The 27,356-nt window shown below is 40.3% G+C and overlaps 1 protein-coding gene across 1 annotated transcript in view; it reads right to left on the bottom strand.

Moving 5' to 3' along the window:
- fndc1 (fibronectin type III domain containing 1) overlaps nt 1–27,356 on the bottom strand; it is a 36,887-nt gene extending 9,531 nt beyond the window's left edge. The window contains exons 1-16 of the mRNA XM_053336699.1: nt 27,299–27,356; nt 26,685–26,897; nt 19,746–19,940; nt 18,216–18,284; nt 13,373–13,618; nt 12,962–13,060; nt 12,569–12,686; nt 12,253–12,428; nt 10,876–10,983; nt 10,424–10,612; nt 7,674–10,337; nt 7,460–7,575; nt 6,957–7,068; nt 6,208–6,558; nt 4,899–4,973; nt 3,807–3,956 (exon numbers count right to left, since the gene is read on the bottom strand). Of these exons, the coding sequence (XP_053192674.1) occupies nt 3,807–3,956; nt 4,899–4,973; nt 6,208–6,558; nt 6,957–7,068; nt 7,460–7,575; nt 7,674–10,337; nt 10,424–10,612; nt 10,876–10,983; nt 12,253–12,428; nt 12,569–12,686; nt 12,962–13,060; nt 13,373–13,618; nt 18,216–18,284; nt 19,746–19,940; nt 26,685–26,897; nt 27,299–27,356 (4,939 nt within the window). The remainder of the gene's footprint in view (nt 1–3,806; nt 3,957–4,898; nt 4,974–6,207; nt 6,559–6,956; nt 7,069–7,459; nt 7,576–7,673; nt 10,338–10,423; nt 10,613–10,875; nt 10,984–12,252; nt 12,429–12,568; nt 12,687–12,961; nt 13,061–13,372; nt 13,619–18,215; nt 18,285–19,745; nt 19,941–26,684; nt 26,898–27,298) is intronic.

Raw genomic sequence — 27,356 nt, 5'->3', positions numbered from 1 at the left:
ACCCTATTTCTCCCCCTATACCCTATTTCCAAATGTGTTTATGGTCTCAGACGCTACCTTAAAGTCTTCTTTAATACAGCATGATGTTTGCTTAGTAAATTATGGTGCCATTTCATTTAAATTTGACAATTGCTGTGTATGCTTTATGGCATGGCTATATTGTGGTCGACAAGTCACAATGGCGATAACAGTGGTTAGGTAATGTAAACATGGTGTAACCCCAGATTCACAATGTATGACCGTAGGCGTAGCATCGATAGTTCAGTGTTTTTTCAGTTAATTAAAGTTAAATATAACATTTTAGTTGCTAAAACAAAAGTACATTTTTTAAGTCTGTTTTTTTGCTATCATAAATTAGCATTGGCATTTCACAATTAACCATATACGCACTGTGTCAAACTAGCTAGCAGCTAGCAATCAAGCTAGCAGCTAGTGTGTGGTTTAACTCCACTTGCTCATCCAAATATGGTCACTTCTGGCTCCAAAGATCCAAGATGGTGTCAAAATGCCAGACTTAAGGCTTCAATACACAAGTCCACAAACCAGTGGGTGACATCACTGTGGCTTTGTTCATTATTTCTATGCAGTCTATGGTTGTGACTATTTTTTGTTTTACTGCAAGAGTCAGAAATAAGCATGGTGCTCATGATCTTCTCTGTTTATCTCGTCTTTGCATTTTCTCCACTGTTGCTCTTTTTTTTCGTTTGCTGTCTGTGTCTCTGGAAATGCCAGCTGGACCTACAGCTGTTAATACTTCTGATATCCCACAATTCCTTGTTTGACTGGGATTTGGAGGGAACCACTGGAGCCTGGAGTTGCTCCCACCTCCCCAGATGATTGGCCTTCAGCACAGGCCAAGAGTCTACCACGTGTCAGTATCCACACATCAACACAGTCTGTTAGTGTGTATGGGTTTAGACCAACAGGCTCCTACTGTATGTATGTTGTCATATGGCTTATGTATTATGCATTCATACACTGATATACAGATACAGATACAAGATCTGTCATTACAGTGAGCAGAGTTATGTGTCTGTCCATACACAGGGTGCTTTTAAGGCTGTACTTCTATACAGCATCCACATGTTCAGGATCTGTACAGCCTCTTGCACTTGGAAGATCCAGATGTTTTCCTTTGTTCATGTGTTTTTAAATTCTAAAAACACCTCCCTGTAGAGGCCCACTGTCTTCCAAATCCAAAAAACACTGACGAAAACTGGCGTGTATGAGCCTGACTTAGACCAAATATGACTGGGAAACAGTATCAGGACAGTTCACATAATGTCAACTCCAATATCAGTCTAGTCAGGCAGAAATTTGCATTTGAATAGTCTAAACATCCTGGTAGTCATTTGCTGGTCCAATGTGGCAAATTCTATCCATCTGGAGCTTACTGTAAAGCAGATTCACGCAACTGCTGAGAATGATTAGTTAATCATTTTTGTCCCACGTCTGCCTTGGGCTAGATTCATTCATACCAAGCCTGGACAGATAAAGAGACAGAGGGGAAGTCTTTGTCAGACAGTTCACGCAGAGCATGTCAGTGGACTGGCAGACTGTTGAACTGGGCCTAAAACATATTAAACTAATAAATGGGAAAGAGGACCTCTCCACTTCGAGCCAACGGACACTTCTATCTCTGACGAGGTCAGCAACCTTAACTTTTATGACTTCCACTGCTTTTCTGCACTCGCCCGTTTTTATCATGGGGCTTTGGAGAGTGATAGCTTTCAGATGGCTCCCTGTGAGATACTTGATCACACGACAGTCATTGTTTACCAAGATAGATGGTGTCCAGGGTAAGCCATGTTATTGTTCCACTGTTGCCTCTAGAGCAGATAATAGTTATAGTTCTGACATTACAATAATAAATACATAATCATAAATCTTTCCCTTTAAAAGGCTTCTAACAAGGATCAATATAAATGAAAATGACATATTGCATTCATTCTGTCAATAAATTATAGAGTAGCTTTTATTTAAGGTTTTTTCTGTTAAGTTACTGGCAATAGTCTCAAATGGGCTTGTGCATCCAGAAGAGTTTATACCATCGCTATGAAGAATCCTTCATTCTGAATAGAAAGAACCTGAGTGTTATTTTCTGATAGTACTGTAGCTGTCCCATCACTGTTCTAAATTAAAGGGGCAATCCACCAGTTTTACATGTGAAAGTCAATTTACTAGCCACAGGGAATACTACTCAACCTATGAAAACAGTTGTACAGTTTTTTCCTGTGGCTCTGACAAAATTACTCATTGAACATCTGTTATGTGTCTTGGCTTGAGTGGCATTGTGGGAGATGTAGGATAAAGTGTTTTTGGAAGTTGGCCCATCAGAGGGGCTAAAACTGAAGATATTTTGGCTTTCACTGTATCGATTTTGAGCACTTTTTATTATTAATCTTTTGAGAGTTCTCAAAGTGTGAAACTAGTTGTTCACATTTTAGTTGTTAATAGCCTACAGATTCGCCACATCTCCTTATTGACTAGTAGCTCTTTACCTGCTGTAGTAGGTAAAGAATTGTTCACTCCAAGGATTACAAAGATAGTGCTAAAACAAAATGTACTAAGCCTTGGCTGCATATAATTGGCCATGCTATAAGTGGCATAATCCACTGTGACTTGTATAGTTACAAAGAATAACAGGTACTGTGGGAGAAACAATTTATTATTATTTGAACGGCTGGAACATGACAAAAAGCACAGTAATAAAACAAAGCAATATCGAATGGACCTTTGACATTATGTAGTTTTTAGAAGGTTGGAGTCAAGTTGATGCTGTTTTTATTTCTGTCAGGAGAATATCTCACTCTGTTTATGCAACCAGATGAGGTGATAAGGTATGAGAGGCCAAAGCAAGCACATAAGAACAGTAAAAAGAAAGCAGGGGGCTGAGGTTTACTGGGACCAAGAAGTCTGGAGACCCTGAGCAACATGCCCTCAGTAAACTTTGTGATTATGATCTAATTAAGGTTAGATGGCACCGATTTGAAGCAGAAATTAGTACTGAGACACGCTTATTGCATTTTTCACAAAGTAATACATACAGTATATAGTCATATATGTATGTGAACTGACTTGCTACAAGTCAATGGTTGAAAGCTTTGATGTGTTTGGATACCAAACTGTGCCTGTTGTGGAACTGACATTATGACATGGATGAAGGGAAATATGCAAGCAGGAAAGTGTTTGTTCATGTTTTTGGGTTATTTTTGTTCAATTGTTACTGTAAGGTCTGTGAAAAGGTTATATTGCTATTAATATTGCTCAGAAAGCCAAGATAAAGGGTTAGGGTTAGGGCAAATGTATCACTCCTCTGTGATACAAAACATAACTCCCATTAACCGATCATTATTTATAGCGCTGAGACAACTTTATCACACTTAACAACATTAAATGTTATTTTCTGATCAATCATGCTCTTTGACTTTCTTAGTAAGAAACACATGCTCGTGCTATCAGGTATGTGTCTCTTTCCAGAATTTAGACTGATCTTAGAAAAACCAATGAAAAGCATAATCTCTTGCTTCTTGGGAGAAGCATTAGTAGGGAGAAGGATGCATTTTCATACATAAATGAAAGTATGACTTACTGTATATATGAGGAGTAAAGTTTATTTTTACAAAGAGATCCATCATGCAGAAAGGGAGTTAAATATTAAACATGAAATCTGAAATATAGAGCTGCACAGCAGACTCCAGGATAAGCTACTGGATAAAACCAGATAAAACTCTGGAGATTACATTATGTGGTTCTGCTGACAGAGGAGGAAAAGAAGATAGTGTGTTATGATTGTCTGTGAGTACCTGTGAATCGCTTCTTCCCACTGAGGTCATACTCAGATGAAGGGCCTTTGTTGTGCGGTCTGACATCAAGTTCTGGAGTTGGGATCTCTGTGGTGGTTGTTGTTGTGGTAGTGGTGGGTGGCGGCAGGGTGGTCTGGGCCAAAAGCTCATCTGGTAACAGCACATATCAGTGAGCTTTTGATTTAAATCGATTTCTATTTTTTACATCCTAACTCAATAACATGTTGTGTTTCATTAATCTCTAATCTCTAAATTCTCCATGCTTTATTCCTATGTAATGTTTTGCTACCCACATTTTCCATGTGGAGAGAGTTGCTTAAAGACAATTGACATTTCACAAGCCTCCAAGGCCAACAAATGTGAACTGATTCAGTGGGTGAAATACAATTAGTTCCTTTCTCTTTCAACTCTGTTTTTCCCCCTATGCTGCACCAATGGACCATGGCATTACATCATGGTCCACACATGTGCAACTAGCTTTGACTCATGACAGGGTGATAAGAAAATATTGTAATGCTCAAAGTGACTTTTCTACAAAAAACCCCAAAAGAAAGAAAATATAAAATGCTTCTCACATGCAACAGATTTCTTCAGACATTCAAACACCTGTCATGAAATTAAAAAGGGCAAAGCTTAACATCAACCAAACACTGCAGTCTTCTATTCAGCTAGTGTTTGGCTGAAGCCAGGATTAATCTATTCTGTTACAAAGAAACTTCAAGGGCGGCAAATACATTGCATTAAATCATAAGCCAGGGAATTCTCCGCAGCTTAGTAATGCAGTTCACGTGCAGTATGGGTCCAGATTTTGGAAGAAAAATGATTAAAAACAGCCCTGAATGAAAAATATCCAAAACCCCAGAGATGAACCAAGACCAAACCAAACAAATGTACGAGAAGAGAAACAAAATAAAGACCACAGGCAAGGCAAAGAGGAGGAAAGAAGAAGAAACAGGGAGAGCTAGTAAACAGATGAACAGACGGATAAACAGAAGATGAACAAACAGTCAACAAACAATGAGCATACAGTGCAGTTAAATCCATCCAAGCCCAATGGCGGTAGGTCGGTCCGAAGCCATACTCAGCCAATACCTTTCTCAAGAGCTAAAGCATCAGGCACCATGTTCACTGTAAATGTGTGGTCCATTTCCATTCCTGAGGATTCCTCTGTCAGAGAAGCAGAACAAGCTCTAGCACTCTCACATGACAAAAATTTCTGAGCTGACACGTACGGCAACACATCCATGTATGCAAACCTAGTTTAACACATGGGTATAAGCATTATGACGCTAATATTGAGGCATTCAAGCAACCTTGACTGGAATTTACAATTGGCCCTATTTTAACTGCACAAGTGCAACAACAAGGACAGGAAGGTAGGTCTTAGGCACATGGACTGTGTGAGTATCCCCATTGTGCACCTGCTATTTTGGTTCATGTACGTGCAGCAGCACAACATGCAAAAAGAGTGAATGTGAATATGAAGTCACATCACTGCTCTCATAGCTAATGAAACAGCTGAGCCAATCACAGTCAAACATGATAATGACAGCTCAGCAAACAGAAAGCTTTTCTTCAGGAGGCACACATCAATATCACAGTTTCTTTGTCCAGTGTATCAGAAATATGTTTGTATGATCCACACAATCTTTTCATTTTTTGGACAGATTTGATTGTGTGTTAGCCCTAAACTGAATAAGACTTCAGCAGTTTCTTTAATTGATCATATTCAGTTCCTCAGTATGGTTTCTGTGTATAATTTCAAACCCTAGTGAGTATGGGTTAAGGGTAACAATCTGCACATTTACAATGCATTTAAATTCCATAAAGCAACACAAAACTAACAAATAAGAATACAAATTACATTTTTTCTTACAGATTCGTTTGCATGTGCATGGGTGTGTATGTGTGTTTGGATGGGTCGAAGGGGCTCACAATACTGACAGCTCATAGTGTGTTTAAACCAGCAGTACCCTGACCACAGCCAGGCCCCAGATGTGGAGACTTACATGTGGTTCCTGTGGTCTTACATAGACACATCTACACACACACCAGCATACATACACACTGACCAGATCACACACACAGAGTTATAGAGTTATTGAATTCTTTGGGTACAGACAGGAAACACTCATGGCCCTAGGCTGGATGGATATGACGACTGAAAGATGTAGAGAAGTCATAGTTATTTATGTTAATTTTTCTGGTTCTGCTATGCTTTAATGAACTTATGAAGGTTACGTTCTGTGGAAAAACTATTTACAAAGTAATACTGTAAGTATTGGTACAGCAATATGTGTTTTCATTCATGTGGCACATATCTCTATTTAGTTTAACTTTATATGATGCTGTCTGCTGTGTGTGTGAATTCAAATTACTTATGTTTCTCTCAAAAACTCACCTTCGGGATAACAGTCTAATATTCCCTCTGGGTCCAGTACTGGATATCCATATTCATCTGTTCTGGAGAAGGTTCCAGGTGGACAAGTTGGGAACGGCGGTGGAGTGGTAGACTCCTCTGTAGTCCATTCAACGGTCGTGGGTTCAGGTGTGGTGGTAGGAGCCATAGTGGTTGTGGTGGTAGTGGTGGTGGTGGTGGTGGTGGTCCTCGGGATAGGGCGATCCAATCCAAGAACAGGTTTCCCTCCAACCATAAGTACCTTTTCTTTGGGGTTGATCACAGGCTGACTATCTCGGCCGTGACCAAACAGAGCCATACCTTCCTGGTTTACCAAAGGGCTGCCCAAGTGATCTGGTGATCATTGGTGAAGGAGTTAATCATTTATGACTTTGATTTCAACAACAAACCAGTATACCAAATTTGCATCACATTTATATATAAAATATAAGTGTTCCTGACTTATGGTGCTTAAATAAAATGTTAAACTTGTGCTACCAAATCCATAGATGTGATTTAATTGTGGCATTAGTGGCATACATATTATTTGACAACAGCAATTCTTGTGTAAAATGCAGAGAATGGAAGAACCTTGTAAAAGATGTGTGCAAAAATAGCAATGCAGATTCAGTACATTCAAGTACATTTTCATATACATGTTTGTAATAGTAGTATAGTATAATATATATAACTGTATATTTAACTGTATATATAACTGTATTTCAGTGTAGTGTTAGACTGAAGCATATTACCAAAAATGGTGCGTCCATCCTCCCCAAGCACCACTCTCTTGGGTTTGCCTTGGGAGTCCTGGAGAACTTGTCCATCCTGATTCATAAGAACCCCCTGCTCCAAGTCTACCACCTGGAGAAACAGAAATAATAATAATAATGATTATTATTTTACATATTTTATATAGATAAAACATTTAGATAAACGCTTGTGTTGACAAGCTGACTGAGATTTAGTGAAGACATACTTGTATTTAGGAGTCTTTAAAACATATGGATTACAATAGAAGCAACTGATCTCTGGCATTAAGAAAACATTTTCAATAGACACTTGAAAAGCAAATGAAAGCATTAAGTGATACTTTTTACCAGTGTTCAATGCTATCACGACAGTAACACCAAAAAGTACTTAATCTATCTTAAGATAAACTGACATGTATTGCAACTAGTTTAAAGACTCAACAATAATTTTAGTTAAAATGTAAGATTAAAAGTATGGTTATATTCAGTCCATTGAACATTACCCATTTGCTTCCATCAGGCCCAGTGATAAACCTTTGACCACTGGCCTTGCTGGCTCCATGAGGGGGAGAGGACTCTTTGTCATTTGTTGCTGTGAGGTTGGGACGTACGTTTTTACCTACACAATTGTATGATATAAACAGAGTTATTGTCTTCCTTGATAGTTTACTGAGCAAAGTACTATACAGTATCATGCACTTTACTATTTCACTTTACCATTTCCATCGCCTGGCTTAAGTCCTCCTCCTTGCGTTGGTTTCCCTCTAATGATAGGATAGCGAGACCTACCCCCCTGGCCTCTTAAGCTGTCTCGAGATGAAGACGAAGACGAAGACGATGATGTGGATTGGGCTTTGCCATCAATCAATCCCCCTGTCTTTGTCACAGTTGTGCCACCAGCAGTGTCACGATCTGAGGTCAACACTGGCATGGGCAAATTTGATGGAGAAGAGGAATCAGATGATGATGAGGAGGAAACAGATGCTGAAGAACCCAGTCTAGAGTTTTGTGCTGGCTGTGGTCTGATGGGAAGCCTAGACCCAACAAACCTGTTACCCGGCAGAGGAGATCGTACCCTCCCCTTCATGCCTACATTAGGACGACGGTGAATTGGAGTGCCTCCAGACGATGAGCCAAGCCTTGTCCTTGAAAATGTTTCCCTTGTATCTGCGCTCTCATTGTCCTCTGTGTTTCTGTGAGGGTCTTCTGAAGTTACAGCTGGATTCTTTTGGATCACTGTTGGGTCTATACCTATATCAATTTTTCCACTGTTTTCTCTACTCCTCTCATTAAGATAATCCTTACTATGATCATTATAATTACCATTAGAGGTTCCTCTGTGGATGGGCTCACTTGAGTCTCTGTGTCCACTTAAGGAATGATGGGAATCAGAGTCTGAAGAAGTGGAAGCAGAAGAAGAAGAAGAAGAAGAAGACGAAGACGAAGACGAAGACGAAGAAGAAGAAGAAGAAGAAGAAGAAGAAGAAGATGGGTTTCTAGTGTCTGCATTATGACTGGTGAATGAAGGCTTAAGGGAATCTGCCCCCGCCCCATCCTTTAGTGAATCTTGAGTGGAAGGAGTCCTCAGATCCTCGCTTGTATCCTGTATCCTCGGCACTCCTGCAGCTCCTGTGGCTCCTGAGACCCTAGTGGGTGCCCCCCTCAAAATGGGTCGGCCTGCCCCTACAGAGGGTGATGATTTGCTCAAAGGGATTCTACCATCCTGCCTGGAAGATGATGTCCTTGACCCTGAACCAAACCTGCCGGGGTGACGGTTAGCTAGCCAAGGGTATCTCTCAGCAAATGAAGGGCTAATTCTGGTACGGGGAACTACAGGTTTTTCAGGATTGCTTGTCTCCCTTTGTTTGTCCTCCCTTTTCTCCTCTTCTGTGGGTTGTTCTTTATAGCTTGATGTAGGCTCCTCAACTTTGGTTACCTCTGCACCTGTATTCTTGCTACTAATGTCATCATTTCTCTCCCTGTATGCAGTGTCCTGTTCAGGTGAAGTGTGTGAATTTTGTGTGTTGTGTGAAGTTGCAGGGCTGTGAGATCCTCTGTCTGAAGTTGACTGAGAAGAGCCTGATGTGTTGATGGAGGATGGATCCACTGAGCTGCTCTGTGAGGTGGAAGGGTTGGTGGCTATGCTGTGTGTATCTGCAGTTGTAGTGCCCTGTGACCTGGACTCTGATGTGGACTGTGATTTGTCAAAATTATATGTGTTTGTTCTTGCTTGGCTGTGGAACCCACCTCCTGAAGTGGACCTAGATGTTGCTACATTGAAAGTATCTGATGTTTCTTGGCTTTGAGATCTGTCAGGTGAAGCAGACTGTGATGTTGCTGAACTACGTGTGTGTGATGTTGCTTGGTTCTGAGATCTGTTTGGTAACTTAGACTGTGAGGAAGTTGCACCGGGTTTGTAGACATTGAGCATTCGAGTTGAATTTCCTCGAAACATAACTCCAGGTCTTCTGCCATAACCAATTCTAGAACCTAAACCTAAATTGGCGCGCCCTGCTAAGGCAGGACTCTTACCCACATGGGTACCTTCTGCTTGAGTCTGGTCATTGGTCTCCTTTACAACAGGAGTGGAAGGTTTGGTGTGTGTTACGCTGGGATTATTGTGGGTGTTTTTGCTCACTGGGTATCTGGAAGCTGTGTCCTTGCTGCTGGCTGCTGACTCTGGAGTATGTGAGGAAGAGGATAATGAGGTTGAGGAAGGTGAGGATGAGGATGATGAAGAGGAAGAGGAAGTGGAGGGAAAAGACAAAGATGAGGAATCAGATGAAGAGGAGGATGATGTAGAAGAAGATGAAGAGGTGGATGAGGAGGAGGGAGAGTTAGCAGCATGGGATCCTGGTTTTTGATGGACCCTGATCTTAATGGGCCTTCTTTGTGGTGGATTGTGGCCAACAGAAGCAGGTTTTGTTGGGGAGGGAGTCATAACTTTGAGGCTGGGGGCCTCTTTACCATAACCCATTTCATCCTCAGATTCAGGGGAAACATCATTGTCTGGTTCTTTTGTCTCCAGTACAGCCTCCATGGTTGTTGTCTCTTCTACTGGAGGTGGCATTGTGGGTATTTCCTCTTCTTCTTCCTCGTCATCCTCTCTATCTTGTTCTCTTCCTCTGGATGAACCTCTGTTCACATTCCTGACCGAGCCTCTTACTGAAGAGAAAATGCTATGATAAGAGCGTGTTTGAGAAAGTGGTCGTAGTCGCCTGTTGACAGGTGCGGCGGGGCGTGTCTTAGGGGACATAGCTGGTTCTTCTGCCACTTTTGTTGATTGGAGGTCAGATTCGTCTTGGTCAGTATCCTGTTTGGAAGGCGTCTGGGTCCTACGGATATCCTTGGTTTTTGGGAACGATGAAACAGCGCTGCTGGCTGACAATAGACAAAAATTGTCACAAATTTAGGGTGAAACAAATTTTCCAGTGCACAAGCACACACGTGAAGTTAAATGTACTTACATCCTGGCATGACAACACTGAAAGCCTTGCTTTGTGGTCCCTGTCCCCTCCTATTGGTGGCTCTGATCTTGAAGATGTACCGATCTCCAGGTGTAAGACCGTCTATGGTGGCTGAGGTTGTGCTGCCACGGTATGTCACACTTTTCATTCCAAATGGCTTCATTGCAGGAGCATAAGACAGGATGTACTCTGTGTGGAGGTAGAGCATTAATAACTCTTGTGAAGGTGGATGGTGTTCATTTAGGTGAAAATCTCATAACTCATGGCCTTTAAAAATTTGAATTCAGAATTGCATAGAAGCTCTCATTTCAAAGAGTCAAAGTCAACATAATGAGTACACATGGTTGGTTGTAATCTGGTAGTTATTTAGTAATGTCAACTGTATATAAATAGGGGGACACAAATGACCTTTTTCAGTTAAAACACACAAAGTTGGTTCCTTTGGGTCTGACCTCGAATCCTCCCATTGGGTTCTTCAGGAAGATCCCATGTTGCTGTAACAGCAGTTCCTTTCCCACGTAGTGGCTTGACCTCAAAGTTCTCTGGTGGCCCAGATGGTGCTAGCAAGTGAGGAGAGCACAAGTGAATAGAAAGACTGGAGTGAAAAGTGAAAAAAAAACAAACAAACAGAAGCAGCACAAAAAGGGAATGGGGTGAGGAAATTGCTGCTTAAAGCATTTAAAAACAGCAAGGAAGTTTGTGCCAGGCCCAGAAGGCTTCAACTGGGTGAAATATTGCTACCATACATTTTGAAAAACCTCCGCTTGAGATCATGTATAGAACTGCAGATGGAGATCTCAGATGGGAGCCAGGCTGTAAATGCTGACATTCCAGTGAACCACAGCTCAGGAGCTGCTATGACATAGTATAAAAGCTGCACTCATCAGTTCCAGCCAAAGCTAGAATCAAATGTCAAACGGGAGTAATAGGCAGTGAATGTGGTATGAGGAAATAAGCAGAAAAAGAGCTAACAGACAGAGTTATGCAAGGCTACAATTTCTGTGTAAAAGAATAAGGCAAAAGCACTACATTAAAAAAACATGGGGTCCTCTGACAAAAAAAGCTCAACCTGGCTCAACTTCTTGCATTGAGCACAGCTGCAAGGCACTGCGTTGGCCAATGACATTAGTGCAGGTGTACATATGGGCAGTTTATTTCTATATACTGTGAACACTGTATATCTACAGTTCATCTGGCAACAGGTGTAAAACCTTGTCTCATTGCATAATAAACATCTCTGCAGTGTTTTGGCATTTGGTAATCCTTCAATTTAAAGTCTAGTTTCTTAACCCTAACCCTAATCCAGCTCCATTGGGTAGAATTAACAAATGACTCTTCCCTCTCTGAATGTCTACTAAATTCATAGATTTAGTAGTAGTTGTATCCTCAGGAAAAGCATTAATAATGGGATGTAGGTTTGTCAAGATTCCAAAGTTTATAATCTCAAACATCAAACCATATATCTTATCCAAAACACATTTTAAGAAGGAATTGAGAGTAGAAATACCTATACCCAGCTTTCCAAGTCTCAAATGTGAGTTGATCCTGTATCTAGATTTTAGAGAGTTTAAATCAATCAACCCTAATATACATGATAAAAGAAAAGATAGAAAATGGATATGAATATCTATGAATAAATACATAGTCGAGAAAATGTCTGTTGGTACAGAGGGTTTTTAATTATCTTTTTCTGATAAACTAACACCCCATTTTAGGGTTTTCTTTTTCAATATTTTTAAGAAAATGAAGGGCACACTCTATAGCAACTCCTCTGTGAAAAACATAGACATAATGTGTAGCAATTCTCAGCAGTAAGTAGCAACACATACCTGATTCAGGGGTCCTCTGAAAAACAGAGACGCTCCACTTCCCCTCAGATATTCTGACAGAGAATTCATACATGCTGTCAGCAGACAGGGTGTCTATCATCAATCTCCTTTGGTTGCTGTCTCTGTACTCCCAGCGTGCTGACTCACCCTTCTCCCTGTACCTAACTGTGTAGGATCTGAGATAAGAGAAATTGGGGATTTTTATCCAAAAGGGTTTATGTTCTCTACTACTCATTCACTTTTTGTTTTCAAAGTCTTTTTTGTCTTTATGTCTTGCTGAAACACATATGCACAAACAAACACACATAGACCCTACCTGGATTCCCCAGGGGCAATTTTCCCCATTTCAACAGCAGGGTCAATCCAGGAGATAAGGACTGACTGAGGAGACATGACCCTGACACTGATGTCCCGCGCCTCATACTCAGGTGGCTCTGTAGGACACATCCAAAGAGACACACACAAAAACAGAGAAAAAAATGTGTGGTTCTGTATCCTTATAAGTAAACCACTATTAAAACTCTGAGATGATTAGTTATTGGTCAGCCTCTGGTTTCTCATTTAGGACATGCATAACATGTAGTTCACATGTCTTACAGTACATAGAGATTGATAATATGTGATATTTGCAGCATAAAGAAAGACAGATATGTGTAAAGTGATTAACAAAAAACAAACAAAAACAAAAACAAAAAAAACCTGCAGGTACCTGGTGTGGTTGTTTTGGTTGCTGCAGCTCTGTTAGCAGGTGCACTCTGGCCCAGGGCTTTCTGTGCCTGCAGTGACACCACATGAACGGACTCAGATGCTATGAATAGAAAGGGATACCAGGCAGGGCCAGGGTTTACACTATGGACACTAAAGATAGTACACACAAAATTTATACATTTAGTGCCTTGCTGGTCTTCTTTGTTTGGTATAATTTCTCCAAATCAATATGGCCCAAGTTGTACCAAGTTTAACATCAGAATTTCAAGGAAGCATTGCTGCTGTTGCAATCTACACTTAGATTACTTAGTCATGACATTTTACTACTATACAATACATTTTCTTTTCACTAAAACTTAAGGTTTGCTCTTTTAATCTGGTGATTTAGAGTGTACAATGTGGGTACTCTTACTTAGTTTGTGTGAGTTGCGGTTCCTCTGGTCAGATTGAGGCTTGGTGTGATGTTGGCGTCTCCTATCCAGTAGGGGGGTTCCTGGCAACGCTCTCTCAGGCTGCCTGGGCCCTGAGGAGGACTGAGGGGCCCTCCTGTGTGTCTTGGTATTGGTCACACCTGATGGACGAGGTGTTCTGTTCACCCTGGTTGCACGCTGTACAGGGAGCTGCCTCCTGGCAGCAGTTTGTGTAGATGTAGCTGTACCTGTTGGAGGATGAAGGAAAACTACCATGAAAATCACTGAACATAATTACCCCAAGTTACACCCACTCAGTGATAAAAACATAATTACATGTCACTTTCATCCAACTGTGACTGTAAACCCAGTTCCACAGCATGTCCCTTTTGTGGGAACATGCTGTACCATGTCCAGTTATCTCCTCCAACTCCTGGAACTGGATGCATAAAACTCTGTGTAGATTTGTGAATAAATCTAGAAAAGCCAAAAATGAGCATATGCCTCCTTTTTGTCATATTTGCAAAGCTGGGAGTATGCATGGTTCCGTTTTATAAAAATAAATGTAGTTTCACTGATTATGTCCTGGCAAAGTTACAGCTGTGATTACGCACAACCATTATACACAACTGTGCAGCTCTTTATACTGTCAATATCATGAATTCATCATATAAATGTTTAAACTGTTGTCAGCAGTGATATCTTAGAAATGTATCAAATGATTAGTTTGTTGCTCCTTTATCTAAATCAACTTTACAAGGTGTCACACAATAAAGGACATTTAAAAAAAAATGTAAATGTGTAAACGCAAAAAAAATAAATAAATCACACAATCAGCAGAACTGTTTATCATGTGTTTACAATGATTTACTAAAAAATTGCATGTCACCATTTATTTAATTTCAACCTCATCTTCAGATCACTTTTGAAAAACATATGCACGCTTGGACTGAAGAATGTGTGAGGTGAACACAGTCTCTCACTGCGCACTCTGTGTACCAGTTTATGTGCAGGAAATGATCTATGCATATTTTTGTGTGTACTCATTGTGTATGCATCTGGCCCCTTCCTGCTTTAATCCCACCCTGTTAGTGATTCCATTTTGGCCAATAAAAACTGACTCAGACTAGAGATGCGCCAACATAATACTTATGTCATTCCGATACTGACTTAAATAGCTGGTTTGTGTATTGTGACAATGGGCCAATCTGGTTCAGTACATTTATGTCTATGTATTTGTTACATTTTGTTTTATAAATTAAGCCAAGCAATTTTTAAATCAAGCTTGATTTGCTTTAAACATAAAAGATTGATCCCCGTCTCCTTCACACAGTGAGGCATACATACTAATTAAATACTGGTATTGGCCGATACCCAAAACCGGTATCAGTATTGTGATTGAATAAGTCAGATTGGTGCATCCCTAAGTCAGACAATCACCCTAGTTTACCATATGGCTTCAGTGCTGAGGAATTGCACTGGCAATATAATAAGAAAAACTCTCCTGTCTCTCCCACTTTTTTTTTTTTTTTTTGTCTCTTCTCCTCCCTCTATCCCTCCTTCATCAGTTTTTCATAACCACTGACAGATGAAAAGGATTTGCCCTGTTTCCCATCAGGATAGCTGCATACACAGCTGGGTGAGTAATGACAAGTCAGCTGATGTAACAAAATGGTTTTGACAAAATTCAAGGTGGTCATGAAGCAATACTGTGATGCAGGGTTTCACCACCCATTGAACAGGTAGGGTGAGCCAACTCAGAATAGGCTTCCCGAAAATAGAGTCAAAATCCTCCAAGACAGATTACCAGGAAGAAGACAGAGGTGGTTTGTGTCAGCAAGATTTTGAGACTTTGAGCTTCTTTCTGTTAATATGGCTAGGAAATGTATTTGCAAAAACTTGCAAACATCATGTTTTCGCATTTACTATCTGTCAGCAGTATTTTATCACTATGGTAAATGTTGAAAACACAGATTAATTGGAAAGTCTGTGATCCATTACAACACAGCAATAACATTCTGTACCTTGGTGAATATGGCAGGGTTTGTGTATTTTTCAAATATTATTAATTGCTACTGAGTATTTAAGCTAAACTTAAAAATTACATTATCTCATCTGTACCTGTTTAGCCTTCTCTTCCCGTACCAGCGGCTGACTTGTATAAATAAATAGCCCCATTTGGTTTTAATCACACAACTGCTTCTTTTCCATATTTTCTTCTTCCTCCCTTTCTTTCTTTGGAAAACTGTCACAGTGCATAGTTTGGCCCAGGTCACCATGCCGCGGACCACTAAACCATTGACTGCACATTGCTCTCACTGCCAGATCCTTTCTGTCCTTTCCTGGAAGCTCAATGGTCCAAGGTGCAATGAAGCTGGCTTTTAGACAGACAGACAGACAGACATACCACTGCTACAGCAGAGAGACCCACCTCAGTGTGTTCAGATTGAGATACTGAGGAATGTCACGGTCTACTTTTTCGCTCTACAAAACCAGCTGAGAAGGAAGGCTTTTATTCATCTTCTTTTACATTTAACCACCATGAAAAAAGCAACCCTAAACTCCAAACAAACTTAAATGGGTATGGTTGGAGTAGCCTACATGTATCAGTTTACCCACAGTTTTATTTATGCAAACAACTTTTCAGTGGCAGAGCTTTCCTGGAGGCAGAAATTATAAAGTCAGCCTCAAATGGCAGAGATAAAGTTAGCTATATGAAAAAACTCAATTGCAAAGAAACAACTCCACTAAAGCTATGAATAGCAATGTCATTTATTCTTTGCCTTCACTAATTTATTTGGTTGCCAGGCTATGTTAGGTAACGGTTGGAATTAGTGAATAACTAAAATGTTAACTGGACTAATTATCTAATGTTAACAAGACAGATTACTTAAGTTAACGTTGGATAATATTTGGCAATAAGTTTACTACCTTTATAACAGTTGCTAATGTTTGGCATTTTTCTCATTGTCAAAACTGTTGGGTTGCTGTGTGTTCATTAACATTAGCTCATAATTCTCAGTGGAAGAGCTTCACTGGATGCAGAAAATTCAGCCTCCACTGACAGAGATTGTTAGCTTACTGACAAACCCAAATAGCAAAAAAACTGCTCCAGTCAAATCCAATTTCCATTTGGGCAATGCAGACATTGCAATATCTTGATTTATTTGTTGCTTTTATTCATTTGCTTGTAAATTCATCAGCTAGTACTGTACCTGTTAACTAGTTAAATAATTAAATAAAAATGTTAACTTAAGTCATTAGCTAACCTAAAATATAACTGCTACATACTAGCATTTGTCACTTGGCAATTTACCTGGAGACAGCTTAAGCCTCTATTTTCATGAATGGCACTAAAACAACTCTGTAAAAAATATAAAAACACAATAATGGCAATGTCTTCATTTGTTTTTTTGCAAGAAAAGTTTTTTATGGCTATTATAAGAAAGTTCTTTTTTTCATTTGGCCGTAAGTGAGGTAACCAGGCTTTATAACGTTTTCTAGCTGTTAGCTTACATCTTATTTTGCACCTTCCTTTTCACTGTGCTTACTAGTTAGCCAGAAAGTTAGCTCCATTCACTGTGGTTTAACTCAACAAATATAATTAGCTGTGTCTCCAGAGTAGCTTTGCCTGAAACAAACAGCTGAAACTCCTGAGCATCATGGTGGTTCAGTGGTTTGCACTCTCTTCTTACAGCAAGAAGGACCTGGGTTCAATTGCCAGTCCTAATCCTTTCAGTGTGGATTTTGGTTTTCTCCATGTTCCCTGCCACAGTCCACAGATGTGCCAAGTCCAGTGGTTTGGAGAGATTAAATTGTCCACAGGACAAGTTTGAACAGTGTATTTGTGTTAGTCTGGTAACTTATCCAGGGTGTTTACATGACATCTGCTTGAATATTCAAATGTCCCATATGTGACCATGATTTCATGGTAGACAGAAATAAACAGATTCAAAATGAAATTAACTAAACGCCAGTCTCATGTTTTCTTCCTTTCTTCCACTGCAGTGTGTGCTTGATTTTTGATCAAAAAGAGAATTTCAGAGGGTATAATTTCCTTAACTGTTAAAGGTTAGAGAAATATTAGAGCTCCAAATAATGATAACACAGTTCAGAATATAAATATGTATTATTTTATTCTCATAAAGTCATAAAAGGTTTCCCTCAAAGTTAGAACCCAGAGTGATCTGTGGCTGTTTTGTTTGAAAAACCCCACATTTGAGAAGCTGTAAACAGCAAACAACTAGCACTTTTGCCAATTGTCCAGTCACAAGATCAAGACACAATTGACCACTCAATTAATCAATGAATTGTTGAAGTGCTAATAAATATCCATGCCTCACTGTAGCCTATGGACAATCATATATTCAGGTTAAATGCTATTATAATTGTCTGGTAGTAATTAATTTCCTTTCATTTTACACTCTCTTGAAAGCAGCGACAGGCAAATATGTGATCATTAATGTGGTAAACACTATTAAATATACTCTAAAATAGTGTATGTTAAATTTGGATCACTTGCAAGGAAAACATACCAGGCTAAATAGACTGGAACATATGAGTCAGAGATGTGTAAAAGCACTGCTAGAGTTTTTCTTCCATTGCATAGTGACAGCAGAATCAAGGGGGGTGAAAGACAGAGATTATTGCCTTGAGACATAACACTGTGAATCACCATCATATTAATTTTGACAGTTCCCTTTATATTAATGATGACAGCAGATCATTTTAGGAAACCTTTTTTTTTTTTTTTTTTTTACAGGATTTAACCAGATACTTGTACATATGGCTGAGACATACCACTCACATGTGTTGTTGGTAAAAATGCCTTGAAATCATATTTACCTGCTGATGTGTTGCTGACAGGTGCACCTCCCAACACAGCAAAGCCATCCAGGTTAACCCATTCAGGGTCTAAAAGAAGACAAGGATTTCTGGTTAAATTATGTTGCCAATGGCACCTAATTAAAAAAAAATCCTTAAAAAAAGAACCCCCAGCTTTACCACACCATCACTTCCTTATGAAGACATGTCCAATCTGCAATATATGTCTTTATTTTGTGGGAAGTACCTTGTAAAAGTATTGTTTACTTTGGCCCATTATCAGTAAGAAAAATGGGTGTCTTTTTCTCACTCCCTTTTCAGGCTTGCTCCTTGTTGCTCATAAGTCAAAATAAATCTGTCTGTGTTGCTCTAACAGTGGCTGGCCAGACACATTAATGATGTGGTGGCAAGCTGCATGTTGTTATTTATGACGACTGATGCTGCTCTCATGCTGCTGAGGGAACAACACACGATCTGCAAGGAATTTCTGGAAAGGCAACTCTCAGACGCAGCTCAGTTGCCAGAAATTTATGGCAAACTGCACTGGAGCTGGATAGACCACAAGGCTGCCACAGAGCACACTGGGCAGCACACGTAAACACAAACAAAATAGCATCTGTAGGCATGTGCTTGAACACACTGACATACAATACAAGACAATACATGACTTCAGCACTTGGCACCACTCTTTTATTGACCACAACCATCACTGAACGCACACGCACACACACACACACACACACACACACACACACACACACACACACACACACACAGGATGCACACACACAACAGGCAACCACAACACACAGGATCGGGTTATAGAAGCTGGGCTGGGTTTGGATGTGGAAAAGAAGGGTTGGCTGCAGACTCTGAGTCGCTGATGAAGTATGGTTCTATTATGCCAAGGATAGAGGAAAATGGAATAATGACAAAAGCAGGCTAGACTGTGTCAACACTGCAAACTGTATGTGTATAGAAACACAAGGACCTATCTGGGATTTTACAAGGCAGGATTAGGAATCAGCAGAGTAGCTGTTAAGACCTAAAAATAATGCCCCTCTTCTAAAGCCTAAAATAACTGTCTGCTATATTAGGTTGGTGATTGCCAGTCACGCACCACCACTCCCAGTGCATTATTCCTTTCTGGCAAACTTGGATGACCGCATCCAATGATTAAATAATCTACTGATAAAAATCAATCATACACGCATGCACACAGATGTACACACTTGTATGTTCAGTCATCTCCTGGCGTCTCTATTTTGTACACAGCTTTGCTGATTCCCTCCTGTGTCTTGGAACTTGTCTTGAGAAACTGCAGAACTCTGGGATATGAAAGCTCCACTCCAAAGTTTAAGCCAATCCTTAATTTTCCTCTAAATTACTTTTTCGTCTCATGGTGCTAGCACCCTCAGACACACGTGCACATTTGTTCCAACTTTATTCATTAATATCACTCAATCTCATACATCATCAGAGACTTACAACCATCTGCTCTAACATCGCATCTCCCCTCTCTTTTTAACCTTGTCTTGGTTTCTGTCTTACCTACATCCTCCAGCAGGGGATTTCGGCTGTCCTTGTCTACTTTCGTGAGGCGGTGAGTCCTCATGGGTTTGTTGGAGCTGATGACAAAGCGGTCCACAGGTCTTCCATCCAGATGGATAGAAGGCTCCCAGCTCTCCCTTAGGCCCTTGTCCACAGATGTCTGTTTCCCATTTTGTGGCCGCAGGGGCTTTTCTGCTGAAAAACACATGACATCGGAATCATTTTGTCTGTTTCCATGTGTCATTTTGAATGTTTTTGTAATTGCATTTTCTTTATTGTGCAATTTGCAGTATCCCTCATGGTAAAGGTCTGTTGCCCCAGTAGGTAGGCCTACTGTTGGAGCTCTGAAAGTTGTTAATACACCTCAGCTTCAGTGCCACTAGCACAATTTCCTTTGTATATGTTATACTTGGCATTTAAAGTAACTCTGATCCTGATGAATCCTAAACTTACGTGTAAGACAGCCCTGAAAAATACAAACTAATTTGATGGTTAAATAAATAAATGAGTATCACGTTGGATGCTAAAAGCTCAGCTCAGGACAATAAGCACTTTTCATTCTCCCTCTTGGCTAGATTTACTCAAAACAAAACAAAGAAAATAGCAACGACCTCTCTGTTTTGGATAGCAACAGCCTCTATGCTCCTCTCAGTTTGCATGTTAGCCTCATGCAATGTAATGTAGGGGATTACGTTAAAGCATGGAGTAGCATATTAGACATTCATATAGTAGGCAATGTGATTACTGGTGACTTTTGGTTGACTTTGGTCATCTTTCAAATTTGTTCAATAATGAAGTGCTAATTACCAAATATTGGCATACTAAACTAGTATGGTTATTGTTGTAAACTGTATATCAGCATGTTAGCAATATCAATGTCAGCATGTTAGCATATTGATTTCAGCATTTAGCTCAAAGAACCACTGTGCCTAAGTACAGCTTGCATGGTGGTAGACTCAGTCGTAATTTGGGGGGAAGTAATTGGGTAGCAATGATCTGCACATAAACATGACACAATAACTGCATAATGCTGCCTCATTCCTTATTCCTCTTTTATTATACACGGACACGTCAAGCACTAGTGCAAGGTTCATTAGCAGGCTGATCATTCTGTCACAATGCTGTCACATTTAATTGTCAGTATCACCAGTCGATCTGATACACAGCTGGTCTTTATGACTGCGCTCCCCAAATGTTTACAGCAGCAGTTTCGGTTTAGCATCATCACAAAATCACGTCATCACTCTGAATTATGTTGTCTGCAGGTGTGCTCACAGCTGGATCTGTACTCTCACTTTTCACATTTCCAAATAACTGCCACTCAGGACTCTCGTGTTGCTGTTTACAGATGGTCACAGCTCTACAGAGGCCTATATTGATATTGCTGCTTAACTAGGGGTTTTAATATGTGCTGAAAGATTGTCTCATCAACTTTTTCCACACATTCTATATAGCACCACTCTGGCAACCAGTACTGAGATACAGGATCCCATCACAATGAGGCTCGGCACATGAAGGAGTGTGAGAGTGCTTTCTCAGTTAAAAAACAAAATGCATTTCCTCATTAATGGAGGATTACAGTGGAGTCAGTTTTATCAGCTGTTCGTGGCAGACTCCACTGACACAAGTCTGGACACACTTCAGTCACTTCCAACCTGTTTCCAATAAGGCAGTGTATTTTGTAGAGATCTGCTCCTTTGTCCAGACGTCATTCTGTGATTTGGCCCCTTTAGAAATGTATGATCCAAGGGCAAATCAGATATATCTAATTAAGTCAAGATTCCTTCAAACACAGCACATGCATGAGTGCCATCCAAGAATAAACAGTTTGGGAAGCAGTTAAGCAATGAGAGTGGCTGTAACATTATAATCTTATAGAAGGAGGCTTGGTTCAGGGGGTTACCATGGGAAACCAAAGCAACAATATAACATTTTTTATGTTGCGTTTGTGGATGTGAAATGGAAAGACAGACAACACGAGTAGGACTGAGTTAGACAGTGGAAAGTATTAACTATGTAAAGAATGAGGGCAGGGCCTGAGGGTCATTATGTCACTGTCTTTATATAATAAATCTAATATCTAAAATATGTGTGTGTGTGTGTGTGTGTGTGTGTGTGTGTGTGTGTGTGTTGAGGGGGCATGATTTATTGATTTCACAGCTTTCCTAGCTATTTCCATCAAAACTTGCCCTCGCAACTCAAATTGCCCCTACTTGCACTTACTCTGCTTCTGCCTGCAATCTATTAGACTCTGGCTCCTGAGTCATGAAGATGACGTTGTTTTCTCCACCATGGCTACTATTACTGTATATGTAGCCACTATATTAAAAGAAAATGTACAGACACTGCTATATACATTAACTGTCCTTTTATTCCAAAAGTCATAAAGAAAGCAGAGGAAGCACATAAAGCCCTGGAGGGTGGGAGTGGAAAAGCTTGACTTCTTAGAGTATCCTATACAGGGACACAAGTAAAGCAAGGAGGCAGGGTTCATAACATTGATCAAGCTGTGATGAGCACTAGGACTATGGACACAATATCGTGGCCATGTGATGTCTACCATGGGGTTCGGCTCATTATTGTAATCATAACTTTTTTTGGTTACTATGTGTTATACTGTAATACAGTGGAGACACAGGAGGCTACATGATACTTTGGAGAATATGTGTTGCCTCAGCTTGCTCTGGGTACCAGGCTGCAAGACCCTGGCATTACCCCATGTGAACGACCGCCTGGGGGGATGCTGAAACATGGCATGAGCTAGTCTAAAGGCTAGCCTCAGTTAATCAACTCTCTTATCAATCTTCCTTGCCAACGTCCACTCCACCAAAATAGATTAGACTACTGGAGAGAAATGACAAGCTGTGCCCTCATCTTCACGTTGCTGCAAGACAGTACCCCCTACTCTGCTGTCCAGCTACCCAGGCTGACTGCTTTCTGATTTGACAGGATTGCAGGGGGGGATAGTAAATTGACAAATTGCAGGTATACAAAGTTTTAACACTGTGGTAAGAAAACATCCATACCGTCATAGCCCTAGTCAATACTACACCTGGCATTTTATTGGTTGGGGAATTTGGACAGAGTTATTGCACAAAAACCTGAGAGCAGAGCAGAAATATGAGAGCGGACGTTTCACAAGTGCACAGAAGCAGCCTGAGTGCGTTAAGACGCATCTGTACAAGCAAGAATACATCTGAGTGCAAGTTTAGAGTTTGAGCAAAAGCAGAGCAAATCTAAGTATAAGCAGATATTTCAGTGTGAGGACAAAATGACAAAAGCTGAACATGAAATCAATAAATCATGCTCGCAAATTGAAATACCATAGTCTAAATAGTATGAAAATTGGAAAAAATATGTGTGTTTGTGTGTGTGTGTCAGAGAGGGAGCGAGAAAAAGTAAGAGAATGTGTGTTTGAAGGACACATGCACACTTAAAGACTCACAGACAGACACACACACACACACACACACACACACACACACACACACACACACACACACACACACACACACACGTGTATGTGCATGTGTAGTTTGGTATAAGAAGCATATGCAGGTAAGCCCTCAGGTCAAAGGACTCTTGTAAAACGGTTCTAAAATTCTTGCTCGCATGCACCCGCAATGTGCTCCTCTTTTACAAGAGCACCTTCTCACCTTGCCACAAAAGCACAGACGTTGACCCCCCTCTTACCCCAAATGAGTGCACCATTAACCTTTAATAAATGTCTTCTTCCCCAAACTTCCACCAATAACCAAGATCAGCAGTGAATACATGTCTGTGATTGTGTGTGTGTGTGTGTGTGTGTGTGTGTGTGTGTGTGTGTGTGTGTGTGTGTGTGGAGGGGTTGAGGCAAATGACATGGAAGTTTCCACTTTGCTATTTTTAGGTATATGTGAAGATGTGTGTGCTTTGTTGTTGTTTGTTTTTTGCTGGTTCTTCTCACTGTTTGCTTTTGTTAGTTAACTTTTGGAACATTTCACTATGTATTGATAACTTGCTTGAGTTCCCGTCTGACTGGTAAGATCGAGCTGAATTTCTAGATTTGGGATATGAATCATATTTTTAACCACCTCCAAAATTAGTTAAAATGACCCAAAACATATTTTCTCATTTGAGGTCAGAGTCATTTCTGAAACTATGAAAAGTGTCTCTCCAAAAACAACAAACCAGATAACCACTTTTTAAATGTAATTTAAACTAAATTCCTTCAACCCCATTGTACTGAGGTGGTGCCAAAAAAGAGTATATATCTGCAAACCAAGTCTTGTTCATACTTTTTTAAAAGGCAAATGGATTGTTTTGGGGGTTCTTTTTGGCTGCCCCAGTGAACATCTAGGTGGGAGGTTCGGTGTAAAATTGTGCCAGAGGCTAAAGAATTCTTCATAGCACCTCTCTCACATCTGACCCTCTTTAAACTCTCTCCTGCAATCCACTTGCTCATGGCCTCAGTCTGATGTGGCGGCTTTATGAAAGAACAGTTGCTGCCCTCTGACTGCAGTCAGTCAAACCAGTACATCAGTCACCAGACTGTCAGAACAGCTGTGCTGATTTTATTATTGATAGTTATTTAACAGGGCAAGCTGACTGAGAACATATTTTGTTTAAAGCAACAACCTGGTGTGACTAATTGTTTATCTTGGGAGGGTTACACACCTACATATATGACATTTATGACATATGACATTTACAACTACAAGCTGGCCATTACAATTACAGTCTACAAACATATTTTACATTGCAATGTTGGTGGTCACAAGCTTGCTTTAACCAAGAGACTTTCCCAAATAATTGTAATATTCACTCACTGATTGAGATTGACATCTTCCAGTGTTGGTTTATGCTAAATCTTCCTGCAACACACTTAGTATGCTGACATCCATTGTGCTGTGACAGGTGTGTTCATGGCCCAGGTGGTACTTGTTTAAACTATGACATCATGACATGAGACATGCCAATGCTGGCAGGTTTGACAGGCAGCCAAGCTGCAGGTGAGTGCGGTTGCTGGGTCAACCTACGTCAGGTGATCAAACATGCACAGTATTGTGGAAAATATCAGACATATTAGTTGGCTCTGCCTCTCTAATGCACACATATTTTCCCCAATGCAAAAAACTTCAAGTCATGAAATTCCTGATTTTCTGTGAGTTCTGTCATGTGGTGTTTTTGCAGAGTTCCAGCATGTTAAGTGGAGCAGATAAATTAAATTCCACTGGCCTGCAAGGACATGATTCCCTCTTTCCCCTCACTCTCTGTCCCAATTACTCATTACACTTTTACTTTCCAGTAGTTGATGAACTGTGGCTACATGAAAGAAGTTGACAATAGTTATTATCCATACAGACCGTGTTTCTATTCTCTCTATTTATACTGCTCCCGCTTAGGTGTGCAGATATTCCCACTGACCCAGTTTTATCCACGGGTTTGACAGATTTTAGACTGACAAGCTGATGAAATGTGAGTGGAGCGAGCAAATGAGTAACACTCTCCTCTCCCTTAACTAACTGTCAAAATGCCCAAAGGAAGGCATTTAACTCCTACGGGTACTGCTAAGTGGCCAGGAGCAGTGAACTGTAGCTATACTAAGTGGCTCCCAGGTGTGTATGCATATAATTGAATGAATGTGAAGCAAGGTATGGAGGGAAAAAATGCCAAGACTGCTCTGCAACAACTTCCTAAAAGATTGAAAAGAACCCAAAGGAGGGACTGCAACAAATAGCAGGAGCCTATATTCAGAGAAAGCAATGACCTCATACACTAAGTACTAACAGTTGAGAGGGAGCAATATAGAAACATAATGATCAATGGAGAAAGTAAGTGGACTGAATAAGTTTGAGAAGAGTGGAGAAAAAGTAAAAGCTGCCTGTATTGTGGACAAAAGGGCTAGCCTACTCTGCTCCAAAGCGCCTAAGGCTTTATGGCACTTTTGATACGTTTTTTGATATTGTGGGATTCATTCCCTGCCTTGAAAATTGATTTTACAAACAGATCTTGAAAAACAAGTGGGTTGTGGTCTGAATGCTATGTCCATTTGATTTAACACTGTGCTGACAGAGTATTTTCTGATCAAATCCTGTCCGACTTTCCTGTTAACAAACCTTCCAGCAGGTTAGGCATTTGTGTGCTGTTAAAAGCAGTTTAGATGAAATGTATCACAGACTCCTGGGAAAAAACTTTGCTACATTTTTCCTGACTAGAGGCTGATGATTGATATGATATGCAAAGCAACTTTATCCAGAGGAAGTGTGACAGACATAAAACTCCTACTCTCCCATGACATTGAATTTCAGAGGCAGGTAATGTATCATCACCCTCAGCCAAATTAGTCACCAGTTTGGCATGATACCATTCAGAACAAAGCCCAATACTTTTTTTTTTCTTTTTTTGTCTCATGACCTTCTGATTGTTGATCACAGTTTCTCCAGGATGGACCTACTGTATGAGCTAAGGACTTGTTCCATGACTGCTGTAAAGAGACCTGCATCATATTTTCCCCCCATAAAGTTAAAACGAATGAAAATACTGTCAAAGCCCATAGTAGCTGTAATTGCTCACTTAGACTAACCCTTTCACATCTGCAAATGTTACATCAAATTGCACACTCTAGATTCAATATTCTAATGTTCTCCAAAATGTTCTATTTCGTTTGCCTGAAAAATCACATCTACAGCAGCTAATGATTTGGAAAGTTTTAAGGCACGCACGAGCATGATGTGCACGCGCGGCACATGCATTTTTGCTCTATTTCATTCCACTATACTCGCACAGACTACAGCAATATGTTTTGGCAACTTCTCATTAATCAAATTTGATGCATTAAACTGAAAGAAGAGAAAGCAACAATGCAGCAGCATATCAAGCAAAATTGATAATTGAAAATAATGAACACATGAGTGCAAAACAATGCACCTGCTCGTGAAAAGTAAATCAATCTTTTACCTGTCCATCCGCATCCTGGTGCGCAAAACGTAACGAATAGCGCCAAGAGCGTCCTGCTTGCGGCTAAAGCCATAGTGAGTGTGGCGCGCTTCTGCTGCGGAGCGACGCACCAGCTGGATGCAGAGGGCTGGGACACGCCACACCAGCCCTCCCCTCCTCTCTTCAGATGGGACTGCTGCTTTTCTCCCTGAATTTGCGGCTCTCCAATCGATCCTGATTTTTTAAGCAGGGATTATTACGCACTGTTTTTCAAAGTTTTCCAAGTCCCTGAATAAACCTGTATTTTTCTCTCGTATTTAAACATGCCTGCAGCGTTTCTATTCGATTTTAAATGTATAAAATAAAATAAACAAAAACCTGATAAAAATGTCTCCCTCTTCAGGAAACGGTACTGATTTCACCAAAATTGAAGGTTTGGTTGCAGGTGGAGGGGGTAGAAAAACACCAGCAGGGACATCAGTGGAAGGTTGATTCAGACCTGAGCTTTCAGGCATGCTGTCCTTGAGATATCTTTGAATTAGCTGCTCTTCATTTTTGTTGGAGGGACTTATCATTGTGTAGAAATCAAATTGATGGTTATTTTATGAACATGTATGAGGGTCGTTCAGTCCCACCTTCTATTGCAGCCTTGTTCTTGCAGCCATTATCCACTTCAGGAATAAACATTTCCAT

The sequence above is a fragment of the Scomber japonicus genome, chromosome 17, assembly GCF_027409825.1.
Source record: "Scomber japonicus isolate fScoJap1 chromosome 17, fScoJap1.pri, whole genome shotgun sequence".
Taxonomy (NCBI): domain Eukaryota; kingdom Metazoa; phylum Chordata; class Actinopteri; order Scombriformes; family Scombridae; genus Scomber; species Scomber japonicus.
This window is presented reverse-complemented; position numbering and strand designations above follow the sequence as displayed.